This window comes from Danio rerio, chromosome 5, assembly GCF_052040795.2.
Source record: "Danio rerio strain M-AB ecotype USA chromosome 5, GRCz13ab, whole genome shotgun sequence".
Taxonomy (NCBI): Eukaryota; Metazoa; Chordata; class Actinopteri; order Cypriniformes; family Danionidae; genus Danio; species Danio rerio.
This window is the reverse complement of record NC_141025.1, coordinates 32,559,910-32,582,630: the sequence shown is the minus strand read 5'-3', so window position 1 is coordinate 32,582,630 and position 22,721 is coordinate 32,559,910. Positions and strand designations below refer to the sequence as shown.

General features: G+C 35.2%; 1 protein-coding gene and 1 long non-coding RNA gene across 3 annotated transcripts in view; one reads left to right on the top strand and one right to left on the bottom strand.

Moving 5' to 3' along the window:
• Positions 1–22,721, bottom strand: part of si:dkey-220k22.1 — a 108,314-nt gene that overhangs the window by 15,399 nt on the left and 70,194 nt on the right. The window contains exon 4 of one of the 2 annotated variants that reach the window (XM_087253582.1): positions 13,494–13,706. In XM_087253582.1, the coding sequence (XP_087109708.1) occupies positions 13,494–13,635 (142 nt within the window). In that variant the 5' untranslated portion in view covers positions 13,636–13,706. The remainder of the gene's footprint in view (positions 1–13,493; positions 13,707–22,721) is intronic. The other variant, XM_087253581.1, reaches the window with a different exon arrangement.
• On the top strand, positions 2,054–5,092 carry LOC147844018 (uncharacterized). The gene is made up of 2 exons (XR_015491312.1): positions 2,054–2,310; positions 3,566–5,092. It is a non-coding gene; the product is annotated as an uncharacterized LOC147844018 (long non-coding RNA).

Genomic DNA, 22,721 nt, shown 5'->3' with positions numbered 1-22,721 from the left:
TATTTATTATACCTTTTAGAATGTTGGCATTTTCTGCTCTGAACACAAGCTGTTTTTGTGGCCTGTGCATTTGATGCTATAATTATCACTGTCCACCATTCACGTGCCTGTCAGAGTGTACCTCAATTTCTGCCTCAGCTGTGTCAGATAAACAGCACAGTGACATGAAGGAAGCAAATTTCATGTAATGTTTGTGAGAAATACTACAGTAAAAACATTCCCAATGATTATTTGAAATATTAGTTGTGGAGTTAATTCAAGCCTTTTAATGAGTCACAACACACAATGTCACACACACAATTTTACACACACACACACGCGCGCACACACACACACACGCGCACACACGCACACGAACACAAACACACAGCGCGTGCGTTTATCTTAGCACTGTTTTTGCACGCAATCGTGACAGGATACAAGTCAATAACTGTATGGATATCTGTTATGTTAATGTACAAAATAAACCTGATTTACAATCCACAAACCGGGATTGAAGTGTCTTCTTTTATAATTGTTCTGACATGTGGATGTGGAGATAAAGACAGTAAAATCGCTGTAAATTATTACAAACATGGGCTGTTTTAAAAAAGTTTCAAGTTTATAAAACTCATTTTTGATCACATTTGATGATGATTGATGATTGCAGAGAGCTGAACAAATCTTTTATTCGCAGTTATTTTGCGCATCATGTTTTGTTGATATGATTATATGCGTTACTACGGAGACGTTAATACATGGCTGTCAATTAAATGCGGGGAAACAGCACTCGTTTGTCACGTTGCGGTGAGCCTCAAAATGGGAAGGATTATAGATCCCATTTTAACATCAGGAAATAAAAAAAAAAAACTCATTGTCTTTATATCACCCCAATAAGTGCCCTTTATATATATATATATATATATATATATATATATATATATATATATATATATATATATATATATATATATATATATATATATATATATAATGCTGTATATCTACATACTGTATAGAGCCCTATTGCACATTGCTATAATATTAAAGAAGATATTATCAACAGAGCACAGTTTATACAGAAATTTAATGGACTGGATAGCCTTTCAAACTTCTCCAAACTAGTCCATTTTGAAACAAGGCTTCAATAAAAACCTTAAAAAAGAATAATAAATAAATAAAACCTGTGCTCATCCCTGAATATGGATGTAAAAATACATAATTTCAAAGCTAGAAGCAGAATTGATTTTATAACCTGGCTCGATGCAGCAGAGTTAAAATAAAAAGAGAGAAGAGAACAGAACTGAGAAGGAGAAAAATGGACAGTTCAAGCAAAACCCATGTTGAGCCATACAAAGAGGGAGGGAGAAGCAATAAGACAGACTGTGTACCTGCTGTGAATCAAATACATTTAGCAGAGAGGCAGTTTCTGTTACAGTGAGTCAGGGGCTCTATGACCCTCCTATCATCCTTTGCCCAGACTCAGCACCCGCATACAGCCGTCAGCGGGACATAAAACCCAAAGCTCCAGGCAGTGATGTCCACCCCGGGACTACTACACTGGAAGAAGCAATTTTCCACATTTCTCAAGCATGAGGGCAATAACCACCATGGTAAGATAATGACACAAGGAAAGGACGGAGAGGGACCGAGACAGAAAAGAGCAAATTTGGATACAGATCACCACCACGGTAAAAAAAAGCCCTGTCGAGACAAAGAGTTTGAAAGCCATTTGAACTGTACATGATTACTACAACACAGAATCTTAACATTCAGGTTCGAGAGAATGAGAAAACAAAGAGAAAAGGCTGCTGGCGTTGGTAGTGAAAAAAATCAATGTTCTCACTCACACACACACACACACACACACACACACACACACACACACACACACACACACACACACACACACACACACACACACACACACACACACACACACACACACACACACACACACACACACACACACACACACACACACACACACACACACACACACACACACATCCTTTGTTTGATCTCACCTGTACAGTGTTTGTTTTCCCCCTAAAAGCTTTTCCGCTTCTTTTAGTGGTAGCAAAAACTTGACCGAAAAGTCAGCTGAAGCAGATGTCCCAACATATTACAGCATAAAAAGGTTTCCGGTGACACAGGAGAAAAGCTTCCTCATGTTGATGTGACTTGTGACGATAGTGTCTAAAATGAGGCTAGTTAATGTTTAACCAACTACCGGTTGTGTGGCTGGCAGCAGCTTGGGTAGTGTAGTGACCTTATCTTCATCAGCGTCACACAACGCACACAACGCCTGACGCACCAGACTCCCAACAGGTAAGGACATGCTCAGGCTATAGACACTCCAGCAATTCAAACACTTCCTGACCACAGTAAGAGGAAAATAACACACATACACAAATAAAATACAGTACCTCATAGAGTGATAAAGTTAGATGTACAGCATACATTCACAGTTTAAAATTAGCTGCTTACATTTTTACTCAAAATAAAGAAATGCAAAAGGTTGCCACTGAAGCCAATTAAACAATCGCTGTTGGACATTTTATTCTTATTTTGCAATAATTCACACACAGCACTGTTGCCAGCATGTTACCGCAGCTGCCCCTTTACAGTAATTTAGCTGTAAGTGTGTTTTACAGTAGTATGGCCCTACCGCAATTTCATTTTACAGTAAAATGGCCTATCAGTAACTTCTTTTTACAGTAAAATGCCCCTTACCACACTTTAATTTTACAGTACCATAATTTATAGTACTTTAACTGTAATTCCTCATTAACCATTTAATTTTTGCCTTCAACTAAAGCAGCAATACTTGATTACAGTAGAATACTGCAAATTGCTAATATACAGGAAGTTACTGTAAAAGCTTTAAAATGACCAACAATGCAGTGCATATTATAGCCTTAACTGAAGATGCAGCAGTTGATCAGGTCTATGTCATGTGCTAAAACAACAAGATGGCACAGCATATTTCAAGATGAAAATGTAAGGATTTATCAGGCTCCAATTTTAAACGATTGGTTCAGGGAGCACTTTACACATGGTTTGACCAACACTGAGTCCAGACCTTAACCCTACTGTGCCGGAGAAGACTGGGGAAGGCCAACTCTCTTATTATTTTCTTAGCAAAAAATGTATGCAATTTCAAATGGGAACAAATGTTTTGACATTGCAGAAGCATACTGAAACAATGTCACAGGCAGAGAATAATGTAGTCTGTGGTTTTCACGACACAATTCTTTTAACACAATAAGAAATAAAGTAAGATATAATGGCTCCATAGGCGAAAAGGATACAGATATAAGTGAAACACTATTCTAACTTATTTTCTTTTTTACACTAATGAGTCACAGACACTTAATGACTTGCCTGAGGCAATTATACGGTCTTCAAGCTGTTTTAATGACATTTTTTGGTGGTTTATACACTAACTGAGTGATAATATGGGATGTGAGATATTCAACTGTTTATTGTGTGTGCTGTAATGTGTAGTAAAGTTCACTCATGCTTTACTAACGTCTGAACTACTGTACCTACCACATTTATTTCTGCATTGTTTGCATTTCAGATACAATGGAAATTATTTGAGAGACAAACCTTTCCTACATCAAAAGCCATTTTAAGATTCACTGTGAATAATTCACTTTCACAGTCAACCACAAAGCCATAAAGAAAATAGCAGAGGAAAAAAAATCACATACTTTTTTTTCACAGACTGAATCAAAGCTGAAGCTGTGATGGGACAAAGTGGGCGACTTCGTCAAAATTACAGCAAGTGACAATGTGTGGCAGATAACAAGCAAACCACTGCTAGGTCATTTTCCATGCAAATTCAGCCAGCATATGCAAATCATTTCACTAAGGAAATCTAGCCTTGGCAAGAAGACGAGAAAAAAATCTGTTTAAAAGAAGCCGTTTATAAAGAAAAGACATTGCAAACTGCTGAGGAAATTTCAGTTGACAATAACTGGATGAGTTTATAAACTACATGGACATGCTTAAATTCTGATCCCGATTGCAGATAGTAATAGCAATATTATAATGTATGAGACAGCCATAGTGGCATAGATGACAAATATAATATGCTGTTCATGCAGATATGCAATTCAAACATTGTCGGTAGGTACTATTACAGTAAAAACAGCAATATTGTGAAATACTATTACAATAAAATGTTTTTTTTAATGCATTTTGAAACAATATTCTATTTTATTATGTATGTTTAGTATGTCATTTGTTCCTTTGTAAGCATGTCTTCAGTGTCACTGATCCTCTGCATGATTATGAGGAGGGTCATAGCCCAGTGTTGGACAACTTTGTTGCTTGGTGCTAAGACTCATACAGTATTTACATATTTAATATCTCAAAAACTAAAGAGATGCTTATTGATTTTCAGCGTAACTCTGTCTCTAATGCTACTACTACTACTATAAATGGTATTGTTGTTGAGACGAGTGAGTGAGTATAAATACCTGGGCACCATCCCGGATGATAAACTGAACTTTGAGGCCAAAAAAATCTTATTTTTAAAAAGGCGACTCAACGATTGCTTTACTTGAGAAAGTGGAAAGGATTTAATGTGAAGAAGTTTCTTCTTAGGACATTTTATCCCTCTTTTCTTGAGTCTCTTTTAACTTTTGCTGTGATTTGCTGGTGTGGTAATTTGATGGTAACAAGTAAAAACAGACTTTCAAAAATTTATCTTCTAACAAAAGATTTGTGGCACAAATCTAAATAGTATTTGACACATGTATAAGGTATGTGTCGTAAAGAGGGCTATGTCTATTTTAGCAGATGAGAACCACCCTCTTTATTCAATGTTTTGCCTCCTGCCATCAGGCAGAAGGTATACTAATTCTAGACGGGCTATAGGTCTAAGAGATATTTGCATTTATTTGTTCCAACTGCAGTTGGGTTACTTTAAGTTGTTTTTTTTAAAATGTTTTTTATTTTTTTTATTTTTTACTTTATTATGATTAATTTTATTGTTTACTGTTACCTCTATGTTGTTGAGTGTGACCTGTTGCTGTTAACTGTCGGCTATTCCTGTAAACCTAATTGCCCTTTGTGGACAATAAAGACATTACAATTCCAACGCCAATTCCTTCAGAAATTATTTTAATATGCTGATTTGATGCAAAAAAAACGTTAATATTATTTTTTTTTGCAAGGGCTTAATCTTTGAGGGAATAATAATATAAAAAATAATAATATAAATAATAATAATAATATTTGATAGATTTATAAATTTTTTATAATAATTATTTTATAATAATTCAGCAAAACCAATCATTTCACTAAGCAAACATTATCAACGTCTCCAATTTGTAAAATTGACTTTCAGATTGCCATAGGCTGTTAAATAGTCAGAACCAAGAATCAAACATTCAGTAGTCCTGTATGAATTAAATAAATTTTATAAATTATTATTTATAAAAATAACTTGCTTACATATAAAAAGCAACAAAAAACAAAACACAAAATGCAACGAAGACATTGAACATCAATTGGTATTATTTTAAAGACATCCACCAAGACATCTGTTTATTTCATATGATATTAATAATTGATTTTATTTTTTTTATTTAACGTTTAGTAACATCTGCCCTATAGAGCCCCTTTGAACTCTTTACAGATCAAATAAAGGCATTGTTTCCCACAAAACCTGACAAATAATGACTGACGGCAGGATTTGTATAGCCGTTCAAATTACATTTACATATTAATAAGACCCATGAAGAGTGAAAGCAACAGACACAATATGGTTAAATATGTACAGTACTGAAAGAATAAGACTTGTAGGATCTCTGCGCTCTCGAAAAAAGGCTTAATAATTGCATATTCTTTTTAAACTCATCCAGCTTGTTCATCAAACAATAAACACTACACGACTGCATAAATTTATAATGGCAGAAGGGAGAGATTCATCTGAGTCTGTCAGTTCTGCTCCACTTAAAGGTTCTCATCAAATCATTAATGTGTGTCTGTTTATTTAGAGAACTCATGGGTTTTGATTTAACAACACATAACTAAAAATGTCAAGTCCACATCAAGAAAATAATAGGAGGTGCTAATAGTGTCTTGTTCGCTGTTCAGGGCAATCGATTTCACTCTGTCAGAAAGACAGAATACATTTGTAAACTCAGAGGCGTTGCAAGCACAAACCAAGAATTACTAAAGCAAAGCAAATCCGCTCATTTGTAGAGATTAAATTACTGACTTCAGAGGGTTTGAGCTACAAAGAACTGATTTCAGAAAAGCTACTTCAAAATCCTTTTCTTCTACTGATTCAAAGACTCAAACAAATTAGTAAATGTGTAAAACAGATACCTCAGATAGGGGTCAATGCAGCATAACAGTACAACTTTACTGAACAGAATGAACAGCGCTACCGTATTACACTTCATTATTCATAAAAATTAAAATGCTCCGTTCAAGACGAAAAAAAAAAAAAAGATATATTAATGAAAGTTTCAAACAAGGAACAAGTCAAGAGGGAGTATGATGACAGGACTTTTGGGTTAACTAACCCTTTAATGAGGCCAACTACTACAACTATCTCTATTAATCCATTTATGTACATACTTTACTAGTTCTGTCTGGTAATTTTCTGCAATATCAGCTCTCGCAGAGCCTCCTCAACTTTCTGTATTACTCCGTCCACATAGATTGGGATCAATAAACTCACTACACTTTGACAAATATTGCAGCTGTCGGACAACATAATGTTCTTTTTATGCAGGAATGTTGTTGGTTAGTTTGCAACTATGTAGTTTATTCAAAAGGATAGTGCCTATTTTAAATCTTTATAAGTTTGTAGATAAAGTGCTTTGGCATCCATCAGCCTGTCATACTGTGCAGAGCAAGAACGGTTGATGTTCCGTTACAAGATGGCGCCAGAGGAGAAAAACTCAGCATAATTTCAAACTACAGCTGATCAAATCATTATAAAACAGGTGACTTTCTAAGTTGACTTCTCTCTTTTGTATGTTGTAGTGCTGTATTTATACCATAATAATTGTAGTGTATTGAGTGTGAGATGGGACTAACATATCAGGAATGTATGTATGTTGTGTTGGCCACTCTTAGTATAACCCAAAGTTACTTTTTGGTTGGCCATCTGTTTGTTTTTTAATGAGTCTCCTGTTTTTGTTATTGCAAACTACAGTAGTACAGTAAAAAGAAAGAAAGAAGAAATGCCCGCATATGTTTAGCGTTTTTCCTTATTGCAAACACAACAGTAATCTGGTAATGTATGCGCTGTTTTGGATTTTCTGGGTTAATTATTGTGATCTTTCGATTTGCAACAGAGAAATACTGTAGACTGATATAATTTCATGCCGTTCAGCATATAATCTTAAAATGTCAGCAAAATTAGCTGTTTAGTCATCATTTTAAACATTACGCTAGAGAATCATTCAAATATTAGCTTTAAAGGCATGTGGGTGAAGTAGTAATGGTTTCTGCTGTTCTGACAATCAGCTGCAGATGTGAGGTGAGTGGCGGAAGAAAGTAGTTCCTCGTACAAAAGAATTTTTAAAACTCTCTGTGTTTGATTTTCTATTTTATACACACGATTAAGCCATCAAACTGTTGTATAAACACAACATCATACGAGCAGCAGAGGGACACTAAGTCACTAAAATCAGGTGTGGGTGTATACAGCTATTTTGCACTCTTAAGTCCCATATATATATATTTTTTTTTTTCTAAAACATCAGGAGAATGTTGTCTGAAAAATTATTTATACTCTTTTAATAAACATACATAGCCTTACAATTACCTAAACAAAGAAATATGCATTCGAAATATACGTATAACTAATATTCAAGTACCGTTAAAAAAGTTTGGGGTTGATATAATTTTTTTGAAGGACAAAATGTTTACCAGTAAGTCTGCATTTATTTAATCAAATAAAGGACATATATTTATATAATTTATATGCATCTGTAAAGCAGTTATATTGGGAAATATCATGAAACTTTAAAACTGTGGATTCATTAAAAAAAATGTCCAAATGTATTTTCTTCCTGAATTTTCAGTATCATTCTAGTTTTTAGTGTAACATGATTCTTCAAAAATCTATTTAAACTGATAGGTTTCAGCTCAAGAAACACTTCTTACTGTCATCACAATTGAGGAACATTTTTTTTCTAAACAAAAGCTTTAATTCATTAAAACAAGTACTGATCTTTTGCAGAGCAGTGTATTATAATATATTGAATATATTAAATGGTATTAAAAATGATACAAATAAAATACACTGCACATACAAGCAGAAAAAAATATTGTATTATGCATTTAGTTTGTGCAGTTCCCTACAGCAGTCAGCTTTATACAAGAAGAGTGCTTTTTAATTTAACGTGACAGCACGGGAATTAAACAAACCATCATATTTACATAAACCCTCAACATCAGTGTTAGCGTTTGCTGTGATGAGATGAGATGTAAGTGAAGAGCTGGCTGTGAGTGCTGAGCGATGCATCCAGACTGTAGATGACCACCAACACAATGAGAGCGAAAAGAGAGAAACAGAGTCCCCGAGCACCAGCCGGACGCTGACTAAAACTGGACCACATAAGTCAAACAGGAGTTGCGTTATGAGCTGTTCGCCGTTTCATCTCTCTCGCTAAAACTCAATATTGGATTTCTGGTTTCAAGCTGCTGTTTTAAAAGCGATCTTTCGAACTGTGATATCACAGTTCTCTACAGCAGAAATGTCTAGTCAGTGTTAATGACGTTCAAGCAAAGGGCACATCTTTATGATTGAGTTAATCAATGCACAATAAATAACCACTCTGGCTTTAATCCACAACACTTAAATGCGTAGGGAGCTGTACTGAGCTTGCCAAGCTACAGGATAGAAGGTTTATTCTTTATTTGGGTTAGAACTTAAGGTTTATATACAGTCATAGTTATTTTTGTTTAAAACAGCTACAATAGGGCAGAAAGTGTGAAAGAGATGGATGCAGCTGCTACTTACAGACATAAAGTACTTTATTGGCATTCACGATTCTATGAAGATTTAAATTAAGCATTTGACTTTTGATACTTAAACTTTCTGATAACACTGTTCCCATCATGCACTGGACATTTTAACTTAAATTATAATGTTGCATTTTTTTTACACAGACCAATCATTTCTATTCATAAGACCACAGTATATCATCAGAAGCCAAATGGACTTATTTGATGGAATGTTGCATTTTTATTTTAATCTTAAAACGATTAAAACAAGACTTACAGTATATAAGGTGTATGCACAGCTAGTGTTTCTTACCATACTGATAAACATCTGGTGAACAGTTAATCTGGCTTTTTTCAATTATATACAGTTCCTTTTACAGCATCAATGCTGTAATGTAATTAAAATACAGTCAATTAAATAGACTTCGGCGTTTATTTAGTTGTTCAAGCGTAAAATGAGATGAAAAGCCATTTACACGCACGTGCCCATCAGAGTCCCAGTTTATATCTTTTATCAATCAGGCAGGGGACATCGTTGAGTTTTAGAAAAAACAGACCTTAAACGTTCAGATTTGGTAACTGCATGCAGTTCACCGGAAGCGCTTCACCCAGGTTACTGCAAAATTAAAAGTCATTCTGCATACTTCTGCATATACTCTATTATGGTGATCACCAAAGATTCAACTAAAAATCCTCTTTAATGTTCTACTGTAGAAGAAAAGTCACCTACATCTTCAACGGCCTGAAGGTGAGTAAATTAATAATCTTTAATTGTTTTTGGGGGGTCAATCATTGCTTTAATTCAGTGCTGCATTGTTTGAGCAAAACTTACAACAAAGTAAAATGTACCTGAAACAGAATATTGTGAAGTAGTCATGACTAGGGCCAGACAGAATCTGCAGACATTTCTTGCTATTTCTGTGCAGAATTTTGTAAAAAATCTGTGGATTTACATGGAATAATTAGAGAGTTTTATAACTAACAACTTATGAAACAAAAATAATAAATTTGTAACTTTTATTTAATGTGTTCAATGCAAGTCTAATAGGATTCACTTATTTGGTAAACAAAGCAAGTCTCTTATATAATAAATCTACTAAAATACATAGAATTATACTTTACAAACACTGTTGGGAATAAATTATATGAACATTTTCATATTAGTCATTAATATTCCTTGAATTAATGTAAAAATTGATTAAATATAAATTTACATACATTTAGACAAGTAAATAAATAGACTCGTTGGGCTAAAAATCTGTGGAAATCTGTTAATTTCTGTAGGTGCAGATTCTGTGTGGGCCTACTTTTTATTTACACATCTTCCTTAAGCAAATTTGAATGAATTCAATACATAAAAATTACTTTAAAACATTTGAGTTCTAGAAATGCTACATTTTCAGTGTGGTCTTTGGGGCTGCTGCTTTTTCAGCACATAAGAGTTTACTCTACAAAATAAATACAATAAAATGCATGTTGGACTGAATGTGGTCAAAAAAAAGTTGTTAAAACCCCAATTACACCAGATTTAGCATCATCCACTTTCATCAAACTGCCAAAAAAATCTGTAAATGAGGCAGAAGGGCACCATCAAATGAAGTGCAATACAAAGAGGATAAAAGTTCTTTAACTGAAGGGTTTTTTTTCAAAGCAGTTATAACTGAAAGAAATCCCTCTTGGAAACCTTTATTTTTAAGAGAGCAGAGCTCTTGAAGCGGAGACTTGAACCAGCAACCCTTCAATCTCAGCGGCAGAGCTAATGCCTCCCATGGTGCAGTGCAGGATGTAAACTAATGATCTAAGCCATGTGCTCTACTCTAGTGCTGAGTGACCTTTACAGCAGCACATGTGTGAATTAATCACTTCCATCCTCCTGTCGGTGCTTCCACATTGTGATTCGTTTCCATTGTTTAGATCCCTGTAAAACACTGTTTCCCTATCAAGCTCTATAGAGTGTAATCTAGATGCCGACCAACAGTATATCCAGCTCTTCAGGGAGTTTTGTTAATAAAAGTGTGGCCTTGATGGGTAAATGAGGAATTCATTTAACACTTGTGTGCTCCCCTGTACCTCATCAAGCTGCATCATCAGGGATTTACGGCCAGAATAAAATAAGGTCTGTCTGCTAATCAGCCGCTGTCCTGACGGTGCTGGTTATTAGCATTCCATTAGCATAATCACTAATCCTCAAAGAATGAACCTGTAGTTCCCAGTTCAGTGTGGACTGCTTTTTTGCATGCAGGCATGACGATGAACGCATTCTTTCTTTTATACACTATTTTCTCATTAAATACGCTGACGGGAAGCCTTACTTTTCGAATTAAGACTCAATCCACATTCATAATTCATTAGAAAAGTTTTGGAAGGCTATATACCGTATAATCTCAAAATGATGTTTATCTGTAGCTCTTGCAAATTAATAGCAGAAGTTCTGGAAAAGTCTGAGAGATAGAAAGAGAGAGAGATGCACAAGCTCTGGGCTGGAATGCTAGCTTGCTTTTGAATCCCATGTTCTGTAGCATACTATTGTAGCATACTACATACTACTGATTTCCTGATGGTCCTCTGTAGGCATCATTTGCATAAATATAATCGACTGACAATTATGAAACCCAGATGGATTTGCTAATGCATGATTTGATTGAAAAAGCCTCCATCAAGAAGAAAAATGTAACAGTTACAGTACAAATAAGAGTGCAATTCTAAAAAGCAATGCTAAAAATATATATATATATATATTTTTTTGAGAGTTTGATGAAAGTACGGGTGGTTTGTGGACAAAAGTCATGTCTAAAAAGCAGCAAGCAAAGACTCTGCAGGAGAGCAAACAACCAGACATCTTAAAATGTCGTAAAGGTAATTACGAGTTTGGCACTATGGTTGGTATAGATGCTAGAATATGTTAAGTAAAGCTCTGATTACAGGTGTTTGCCCTCATGAACACTTATCATTTAAAATGAAATGATAGTGGTAGTTAACCATAAAATTAACTACAGAAAGTTCACACAGTCATTTTCTAAAATATATATTTCCATTTTAGGAAATCAAAGCATTTATTCAGAAAGAATGCACTTAATTGGTCAAAACTGGAAAGTTTTTTAATAGAAAATAAAACAGAAACGCTGTCAAATTAAGAATATATTAAGCAGGACAATTGCTTTAAACATTGTGTTTTTTTCTCTCCTAGCAATGACACCAAAATACATAATTCAGTCACAAAAAGCAAGCTTTTGGTTGTCAAATAAGTCAGTATTAGTGAATTTATGTAAAGGGATGTAGAGCCAGTAGTTGCTCTGTAAGCAAACATTACTTGAATTTGACTAGAGCGGCTATTGGCAGCCACTTCAAATGATGAACAGAGTTGAGAAACTACAGTTTATTGTAGACTGCTTTTGCTGCCAAATTCAGATTTCATATTACTGGCTTAGAGCATTATAATAATCCAGCATGGACAGAACACAAGTTTGAACAAGAACAGGAAGGGTCACATTTTAATGTTGTACAAGACAAGTCTACAGTACAGTGGATTTGTTCAAGCAACGTTGTCTGCAAAGTATAGTTGACCATTAATCACAAATCCAAAGTTACTAGGTGTCCTGGAAGGTGGCTGAAGTTCCTAACTGAGTGGATAACTTGGTAAAACATTGGGTTTCCTGAAATCACAAGCAGATCTGTCAAGAACTAAGCCATGAGGCTTATCTATCTATCTATCTATCTATCTATCTATCTATCTATCTATCTATCTATCTATCTATCTATCTATCTATCTATCTATCTATCTATCTATCTATCTATCTATCTATCCATCTATCCATCCATCCATCCATCCATCCATCCATCCATCCATCCATCCATCCATCCATCCATCCATCCATCGTAACGAGGGGAAATGTATTACAGGTAAATCATTTGTGATGTACCATTCTGTACTGTAATATCTGGGAACACTGAATTTACACACCTGCCCTTTTGCTGCTCTATGTGGTATTTCAGATCTTACCTTACATCAGCTCGCATGGGTACAAGAACATTGCTGCCGTCAGCAAAACCAGCAACCCACCCACAGATGAACAAAACAACATCACATATTTCCTCACAAACACATGGCAAAAAGAGAAAACTGCCTATAGAGACGGAGCACTCTGGGACTGATCAAAACACTGTCTGAATAAAGGCACAGGAATCACCCATATCCATTCTCGCCATAGCATTATATTTATAAACATATCCTCTGAGGCTTTTATTCAGAGTGGAGGCCCAGACAGGAAAGGAAAAAAAGTTTCCAGTTTCACTTTCACTTGAAATAAACCTCTCTTCTCTTAAAAGTCTCAGTCCACCCACACAGAAATACAGGCAGCATGCGGTTTGCCAGAATGATGCAATGAACATAATGCAAAACAGATGAGAGAAGAGGTACTCAGCATTTCCCAGATGTGGAGATCTCCTACAGCAGCAGCCAGTAGGAGCTCAATCATAAAGTTAGCAGGCTATGCTAATGCTATGCTAGCCTGAGGTTGATGAGGACTCACCCAGCTTACAGCTGCCTGTGGAAGTGACGCTGGAGCAGGGGCAGGGGATGCAGGGCTCCGTCACAGGAGACCCGGGCCTTCGGTAGAAATTATACTTGCACTTCTCACAGCTGCGTCCTTCAGTGTTGCCTTGGCAGTTCATGCAGATGCCTGAGAGAACAGAGGGAGGGAGAGAGGGTTGAATAAACAGACCAGCAACTCTGACTGACAGGACTTTGGTCCAGTGAGGTGGACGAGAGAAGAACAGAGTTCAATGGCGCAAAACGAGGTAGACATAACAAAACTGAAGTTAGGAAAGAAATGGGAAGGGGTGGGGGGTAGAAAGATTGAGCAAACACACTTCTAGGAAGCCACTTCCTCAGATCCTGCCAGAGCATGTGCAAATCTAACGACAAAACCAGGGTGCTGCAAAAACAAATAAAACACATTCAAATTTGAAAGAGGTCTTTTAGTGTGTGCCAGTAACATTCAAGTGAACCCTTCATGGGCTGAGTGGTTTGAAATGCTTTTATTGTATTGATTTGAAGTGTTGTTTGAAAGCCGAGTTAAAAAAGAACACTTTAATAAGCGATTGCATAACTTGCAGAGGAAGTGTAAGAAACCACGCACGCGCACATATGCACACATCAGCACATGCACACACACACACACAAACTGAATGACATTCCTCTGATTATTACACGACATGCCCAACCTGACATGTGCATCAACCGTGCAGTTACTAATTGGAGAAAAGTGACCGGCTGAAAAACAGTTGCAAGTGTTGAATGGGATTCATGACCTCTTTTTTTCTTTAGGCCTGAGAAAAAAAGCAAATCCAAGGCACAGTAATGAATGAGCGGAATGAAACCGCAGAAGGACTGGGTGAGGATCGAAGTGTTGTTTTGGATCTGGAACAGGATCTGACAATGATCTTCCGATTCACATGCTGATGAACACCTGTGCAACTGATGCCCTAAAGAGAGTTCTCTGTTGTGCATCTGTTTTTTTATCCTACCCTTCTAATGACTTCTTCTACATGCAAACGGTATATGAATGAGGACACAAAATATGAAAATTCAGATGTTTGATGAGGTTTTTCTGTATTTTGGTGACATAAAAATGGCTTGATACAACCGATTAAATTTGAACACTTCATCTGGCTCATTTTACACTCATTTTATAAATATATAAATGTAAACTGCCTCTAGACAGACAGATATAAAAATAAAGAACTTTATAAAATAAATATCAAATCAATAATTGTAGCAGCACTGTGGCTCAGTGGTTAACATTGTGCCTCACAGCAAAAAGATTGCTCCTTTGGGTCCCAGCTGGGCCAGTAGGCATTTTTATGTGGAGTTTGCATGCTCTCCCCGTGTTCATGTGGGTTTCCTCCGGGTGCTCCGGTTTCCCCCATAGTCCAAAGACATGCGGTACAGGTAAATTGAATAAACTAAATTGGCCATAGTGAATGAATGTGTGTGAGAATGTGGGGTGTTTTTCAGTACTGGGTTGCGGCTGGAAGAGCATCCGCTGCGTAAAAAAACATACGCTGGAAAAGTTGGTGGTTCATTCCTCTGTGGTGACCCCAGATACAGTAAATAAAGCCGCCTTTCCACTGCACACGAAATTTGGACATGACTGTCGGAATACTCCCTCTTGTGGCTGTCGCACAGAATATTTAGTTTTGTCATGCACCATGGGAGAGATGCTGTTCCTGCAGTGTCCGAAATAAAGGTGTGCAAAAGCAAGAACCTGCATTCTCAATTAGTTCACCATGATTGAATGAATGAATACTAGAAACTCATAGACCGCTTTGGAGGAAATGTGGAGACAACATAATATTATAATATATTTTTTATTACTCATTAATGAATAGAAATGTTTTTAATAAACTTTTTTCGAATTCAAGAAATAGCGAAAAAACTATAATTTCTCATCTCGCACGCACGAACATGCTTGGACAACACTGGAATATATAATATACGGTCGGTTGGTCGCATAAGGTCAAGTCGCAGGAGTTCAAATATTTCAACGGATCTGCAGCTCAAATTGGGTCCGTATTTTCTGCATACTGAGATGATCGAAACTTCACGCAGCTCCTGGACAACTCTCTTTTGGAAAAGAAATTAATATTCCAGTCTGTCGCTTGTCATTTGTCGTTTGCAGTGGAAAGGCATATTAAGGGACTAAGCCAAAGGAAATTGAATAATTGAAAATAATTGTTTATTTTATGTAACATACATTACGTGAAATCCATCATAAGAATTTCATAGTAGTAAATTATTACAGAATTTACATTTAGGTTGAACTGACCATCCTTTAATAATAACTTGTGCAGATTAATAACAAAATGGTTAAGAAAAGTGTAGTCTGCATGTTTTCTGCTAACGTCTTATGGTCAAATAATTTGTTATTTAATGCAAAGGCTTTCATTACATTACATTTGCATTTATGCTTGTAGCAGCTGCTTTTATCCAAATTACAATAGCGGAGAATAAGCAATTCCTCACATTCATACATTTTTAATTGCATCATCAAGGGCCAAATACGTTTTGGGACCACTGCATTGCTCAGTGAACAATTATCGCAGACAGATAGATTAATGGCACAAATTAAACAAGCAACAGTCACAACTAATGAAAATCTGCATCACACAGGTATAATCAGCATCACTGGTATCATGGACTGAGTGTGTGTGCAGTTGTCATTGACATATATACAGTATTATTATTGCTAATCGTCTTATATGACTAAGATACATCATACAAAAGAATGGCATTAGAACATTTAGAACTGTGTTAGCCAGTTATGTTGTAAATCTACAATATAATTCTTAATAACAAATTCCAGTAACTAACCTCATGTTGAACTTATTTAATAAAACAATGTACAACACATCCAGTGATTAGAGAAAGTATTTAAACATTTTTTTCATAATTCATCATTTGTAGCCTGTTGTTAAACTGTTTTAAATCATGTATCCCCCTTCATATACTTCAAATAATAGCAAAAGACACAATATTGATTTGTGAACTTTGTGTAATAGCTCCACAAATACTATATATTAAAGACATCACCCAATACAGAAAGAAATTAACATTCTGTCATCATTTACTCACCCTCCACTTGTTCCAGACTTATTTAAGTTTATTTCTTTTGTTAAACACAAAATATGTTATTTTGAAAAATGTTAGAAACCAATAACTATTCATTTCCATAGTATTTATTCTTCTTTCTAAAGACATCAACAGTTACCAGTTTCTAACATTCTTCAATATATCTATTTTTGTCTTTTGGAATCACTTGAGAGTGAGTAAATGTTTTTTGTATATGAGTATATGTATATCATTTTTGGAAATGAGAATTATCCTTTTTTTTTTTTAAATGAAATGATTATATCAGTATTGACTTTTGCAGGTGATTAGTACCACAAGTCTTTTTAGATATAATGCTACAAGCTGTGCACATCTGCATTTGTGGATTTTATGGATTTGCATTTGAGGATCTTGATGCTCTAAAGATCTGTCAAGTATGATGGGGACTGGCCCTGGGTTTGAATGAAGAAGTGGCTACAATTTGACTATTTTTGAATATTTTAATATAATGGACACCTTTTTGTTAACCCAACAGCAAGCCCTGATGGTTGGCATAATTACAGCTAAAAAGATCTTACTTAATTGGAAATCTCCAAAGGCTCCCTGTTATCAGAGATGGTTGAACAAGCTGCTTTATGTCATTCAAATGGAACAACGTCTTGAAACTTCACATGTATGTATATATACACATACATACACATGCAGTGTATACACACACACACACACACACACACACACACACACACACACGCCCGCGCGCGCGCACACAGACACACGCACACGCACACACACAAAGTTGAATTATTAGCCCCCTTTGAATTATTTATCTTTTTTTAAATATTTCCCAAATTATGTTTAACAGAACAAGGAGATTTTCATAGTATGTCTAATAATATGTTTTCTTCTGAAGAAAGTCTTAATTGTTTTTGTATTTTGGAAAGAATAAAAGCAGTTTTACATTTTTTTAAAACCATTTTGAGCACAAAATTATTATCTCTTTTAAGCTATATATTTTTTCGATAGTCTACAGAACAAATCATCATTATACAATAACTTGCCTAAATACCCTAACCTGCCTAATTAACCTAGTTCAGCCTTTAAATGATACTTTAATCTGTAAAGAAGTTGCTTGAAAATATCTAGTCGAATACTATTTACTGTCATCATGACAGATAAAATAAATCAGTTTTTTTTAAAAAATCAGAGTTATTAAAACTATATGTTTGGTATTGTGTTGAAAAAAATATTTTTTCCGAAAAAAAAAACCAAAAAAAAAAAAAACCAGGGGGGCTAATAATTCTGACTTCCAATGTATATATATTATTGTCAATTATTCTGTACCATTTTTTTTTGGTATATTGTACTGTTAGATATCTTAAAAATGTTAAAAAATAAAACAAACTATTATTAAAAAAAAAGTATGATAGGGATTGTTGATAGCCGTTTTTTTTAATAGACGCATCATTGCAATGTTTTATCGGCGTGTTAAGGTTTACTGGGCAGAAAGTTTATATTCCAAAGGGGAACAGATTCTGAGAACCCCAGTCCCTGCCAGCCCTGAAAAACAGCCCAACTGCATGATGCTCCACCACCATGCTTCACTAATCAGATGGGTTTGTGAAGGTGGCCCCTGGTTTCCTCCAGACACGACACTTAAAATTAAGATTCATCAGACCAGAACAGTCCTTCAGCTGTGTGTGTTTTTTTTTTTTTTGCAAAATTCCAAAGGGTTTTCCACATGTCCACCAAACAGAGGCTCAAATCTGGCCAAATAGTGTGTGCAAAGATGGCTTTCCTTCAGTAAGTGTCTCCAGTCTCCATATATGATCATGGAGCTTAACTGAGGTGACCATTACTGTAGCTTCTTGGTCTAAACTCAAACCAAGACCCTTCTCCTCCAATTGCACAATTTACATTGTGAACCGTCAGTGAATCTGAACTTTATGTACTGCTCCCCAGAAGAGTGTTGTATTTGTACACTTCCCCAGATCTGTGTTGGCAATTCTGCCTCTACTCTGCAGGACATCAACCCCAAGGCTGTGTGTATGAAGTGTAGACTGATGTGGTAAAAATATTAACATAGCATCCAAAAATATCCTGGAAATAATTAAAGAGTATGAATACTTTCACAAGGCAATGTATATTGCAAAATGCATTATACAAAATGGACTGGTCTTCATCACACTGACAAAGATTAAACAAATCCAAAAATAACTGAACAGTGCGGCATGTTAAAAAATAAGGTCCAGTTTGCAGAAAACCTGAGTTGAAATACATGATAAAATGACTACTGTACATCATGAATTAGTTTTTGTCTTCATGCATCTGTCCATTGATTGACAAAAGCAAAAGCATGAAATAATTGTATGTATAAAAGCAAAAACATATTCTTCTACTGCAAGACAAAGTGAACGCTATAGAGAGATCCAACTCACGGCCGAAAGCGCCTCAAATAGGCAGCGACTGTGTGCTTGAAAAGATGGGCTGCTGTCAGACCCACTCAACTGTGCATGTGTGTGTTTTTCCACTGGGTCTCCAGGGCCAGACAGTAAAGCAAAAGGAGGATCATTAGTGTTCAAACGCTGTTCCCTGCGTTGAAGACGGATGAGTGTCCGCAGATGAAGCCTTGTGCAAACACTCCCCCCGCTCCAGCTCTAACTCTTCTCTCATCTCATAACAGGACACTGACACAGAGGTCAGAGGAAAGCAAGTTCAGTCAGGACACAATCAATGATGATGTGAACATGTATAAGCATTAGGCTGTTACACAAAAACAAACACCAAAATGTAACAGAAACGAACAACTAATGTGAATAAAACATTACAGAAAGTGTAATACAAAGTAAATCCTATTTAAATGTTTTAATAATTACATCTATTTTTAAATGTGTATTTTTTTAACAACATTCATAGAAACATTTAGCTGTTATGCGAGTCGGATGTAATTAGTAATTGCGCTGATGGACAGAGCATGTAATTTGACTAATTCAAAGTCAAACTATTCATTAGCAATAGTTACTTGTTTGTGAAGTAAGCAAGGACAACAGAAGGACGTGTTGTCTGTTTATTATTTTGTGTCAAGATCCACTAATCAACCTGAATGACTCATGACTGACCAAATTTTGCATTAAATGTATATTGGTTATTAGTGTTTTTACTCATTTAGCAGACGCTTTAATTCAAAGCGACTTACAAGTGATGATAAAATAAGTTCAAATTCAGAAAGTAGCAATACGCTGTATAAATATCTGTAAATTAGCAGTTTTCTGTATTTTAGGATTCATGTTTTTATTGATTTATTTTTTATTTAAGCTTTTCAATTGCATTACGGGAACTTGATCTTTCTTCCAACAACTTTTAACCTTGAAAAGTTTTAAAAAGTGACTTTAAGAAAAACATTTTTAATAGTTGAAGTTTTATTGTACAAATACCTTGTAATAAATTGGCAGAACATTTTTTGTTATTTTATAGACTTATTTTATTCGAAGTAACGACCTTCTTGCTGTGAGGCGATTACCCACTGCTCCACCGTGATGCCCCAGACTGATTTCTTTTGCATATTATGTTTTGTATGACATATTATTATTTTCAAAATATTAAATTGTTGATAAAAATAACTTTGTTGAACTGTTTTTAATAACTAAAGTTGACAGAGCAGAGATCAAGAGCCCATAATGCAATTCATAACCGTAAATAAACTGAAAAATCTTGTGAACTGTAATTTAACAGATGTTTTACAGTATACACAAATGCTACGAAAAACCTTACTGTTTACCTTACTGTTTATTTATTTTTTTGGTTAGCATTTAATAGCAGCTTTGGTTTGTTCACAACACTAACCAAGTAAAAGCTTTATTACTGCTGTTCAGTAAGTGCCACCTACTGGAGAAAGTGTGACTGACTTAGCACTTACATTCAGTTTGTTTAATAATATTTTGTGCAGTTGTTTTATATAACATTATTTCTCAAAGCTAAAGTCAGGGAACTATGTTTTTTTTTAAGTTTACATAAATTTTGAAGATTATTATTTATATATTATTATATATTAGAATATTATATATTATTCTTCTAAAATGAGTCACTGTGTATTCTGATGTATGCTTTGTTTGGGTCATGATTAAGCATATTTGTCACCATTATGTCTGCAGGAAAGTAAATAAGCACTACATCGTTGAGGATATTGTTTATATACTCAACTTTGCATTCTTCCTTGTTTTAATTCAAATCAAACAAATCAGCAATTGTTGCTTGCAAATATTCCCTAATCCAAAATGTATGTCTATCTAAAAAGGCAATCAGAATTGCTCATGCAAAAATCTAATTAGTGCATCATTAATTTTAAGGCATCCTGTCTGTTTTATGTCATAACATTCCATTCAAAACTGTCAACTCGGCTGAAGTATAATTTCATTGGCAGCTGCAGCACCATTACTGAATACACACACACACACTGGTGAAAGAATATCAAGTGCACAGATTTTGCAAGACTTTACAGTAAAGCAAAAACTCTGGATCAGCAGCAGAGAGTCTACACTGCGAGTCCACAAATCATCATTATGACAGTGGCAAGGAGTTCACTGAACTGGGAGAAGGAATAATGAGATGCATTAATTAGTGTGAGTGTCTGTGTGTGTATGACTGTGATTATGAAGACAGGTGTGGGAAAATCAAGCACACACACACACATGCACACGCACGCACGCACAGACACGCACGCACACGCACACGCACACGCTGTCTTTAAATCAGTAAAAGGCTATGTGGAAGATCTAATCATGTAGTTGAAAATTGAGAAAACATGCCCCGGAATGAAGACACAAACAAACAAACAAACAAACAAACAAACAAACAAACAAACAAACAAACAAACAAACAAACAAACAAACAAACAAACAAACAAACAAAAAATAAACAAATGAATTAAAGATTCATATGATTAATAAAGATACATGGAGAAAAAAAAATACATGTGAAAATATTCATATGTAGTAAGCTAATAAGGATTAAAGTTAACTATAAATAATTATAAACCTTAACTTCAACTTATTAGTTGGCAGCTAAGGAAACATTTCTAATGTTAATCCTAATGCTATAGTTATCTGAAACCCTATCTATATTCATTTTCTTATTTAAATAAAATTTGTGTCAGCAGATTTTTGATATACATTTTTGTAACTACTACTATACAAAAAACTTAAAAGTCAAAAGTAAATGTACATGTTAAAGTAAATGTAATTAAAACTATACAGAGAAATAATATGTAAAATGGCAAAAGCAAACAACAAAATTACTAAAACATATAAAAAACTAATGAAAATACATACCACTATAATTGTTATTAAATGATACACTATCTGACAAAAGTCTTGTCGTCTATCCAAGTTTTATCAACAACAAATAATAACTTCTAGTTGATCATTTGGTATCAGGAGTGGCTTATGTAAAAGGCAAATATCTCTATATTATGCTTATTTTACCAAAATAAAATATGAGCATGCCTTGATTTTTATGATTTAATTAGGACAGTAAGGTCTGGCTTTGCTTAGACAAAAGTATTGTCACTAAACAGAAATAATGTGCAGTGTAGAATATAAAGTCATGACAGAGTGGAGAAAGAATTAATATTGTCTATGACTTGCATGAGCTTGGAGGACTGCATCCAAACATCTCTACCATAACTCAGATAACTTATTAATAAAGTCATCTGGAATGGCAAAGAAAACATTCTTGCAGGACTCCCAGAGTTCATCAAGATTCTTTGGATTCATCTTCAATGCCTCCTCCATCTTACCCCAGACATGCTCAATAATGTTCATGTCTGCTGACTGGGCTGGCCAATCCTGGAGCACCTTGAACTTCTTTGATTTCAGGAACTTTGATTGTGGAGGCTAAAGAATGTGAAGGAGCGCTAACCTGCTGAAGAATTTACCCTCTTCTGTGGTTTGTAATGTAATGGATAGCACAAATGTCTTGATATCTCAGGCTGTTGATGGTGACATCCATTCTGCAGATGTCTCGCATGCCACCATACTGAATGTAACCCCAAACCATGATTTTTCCTTTACCAAACTTGACTGATTTCTATGCGAATCTTGGGTTCATGCGGGTTTCAATAGGTCTTCTGCAGTATTTGTGATGATGCAGTTCA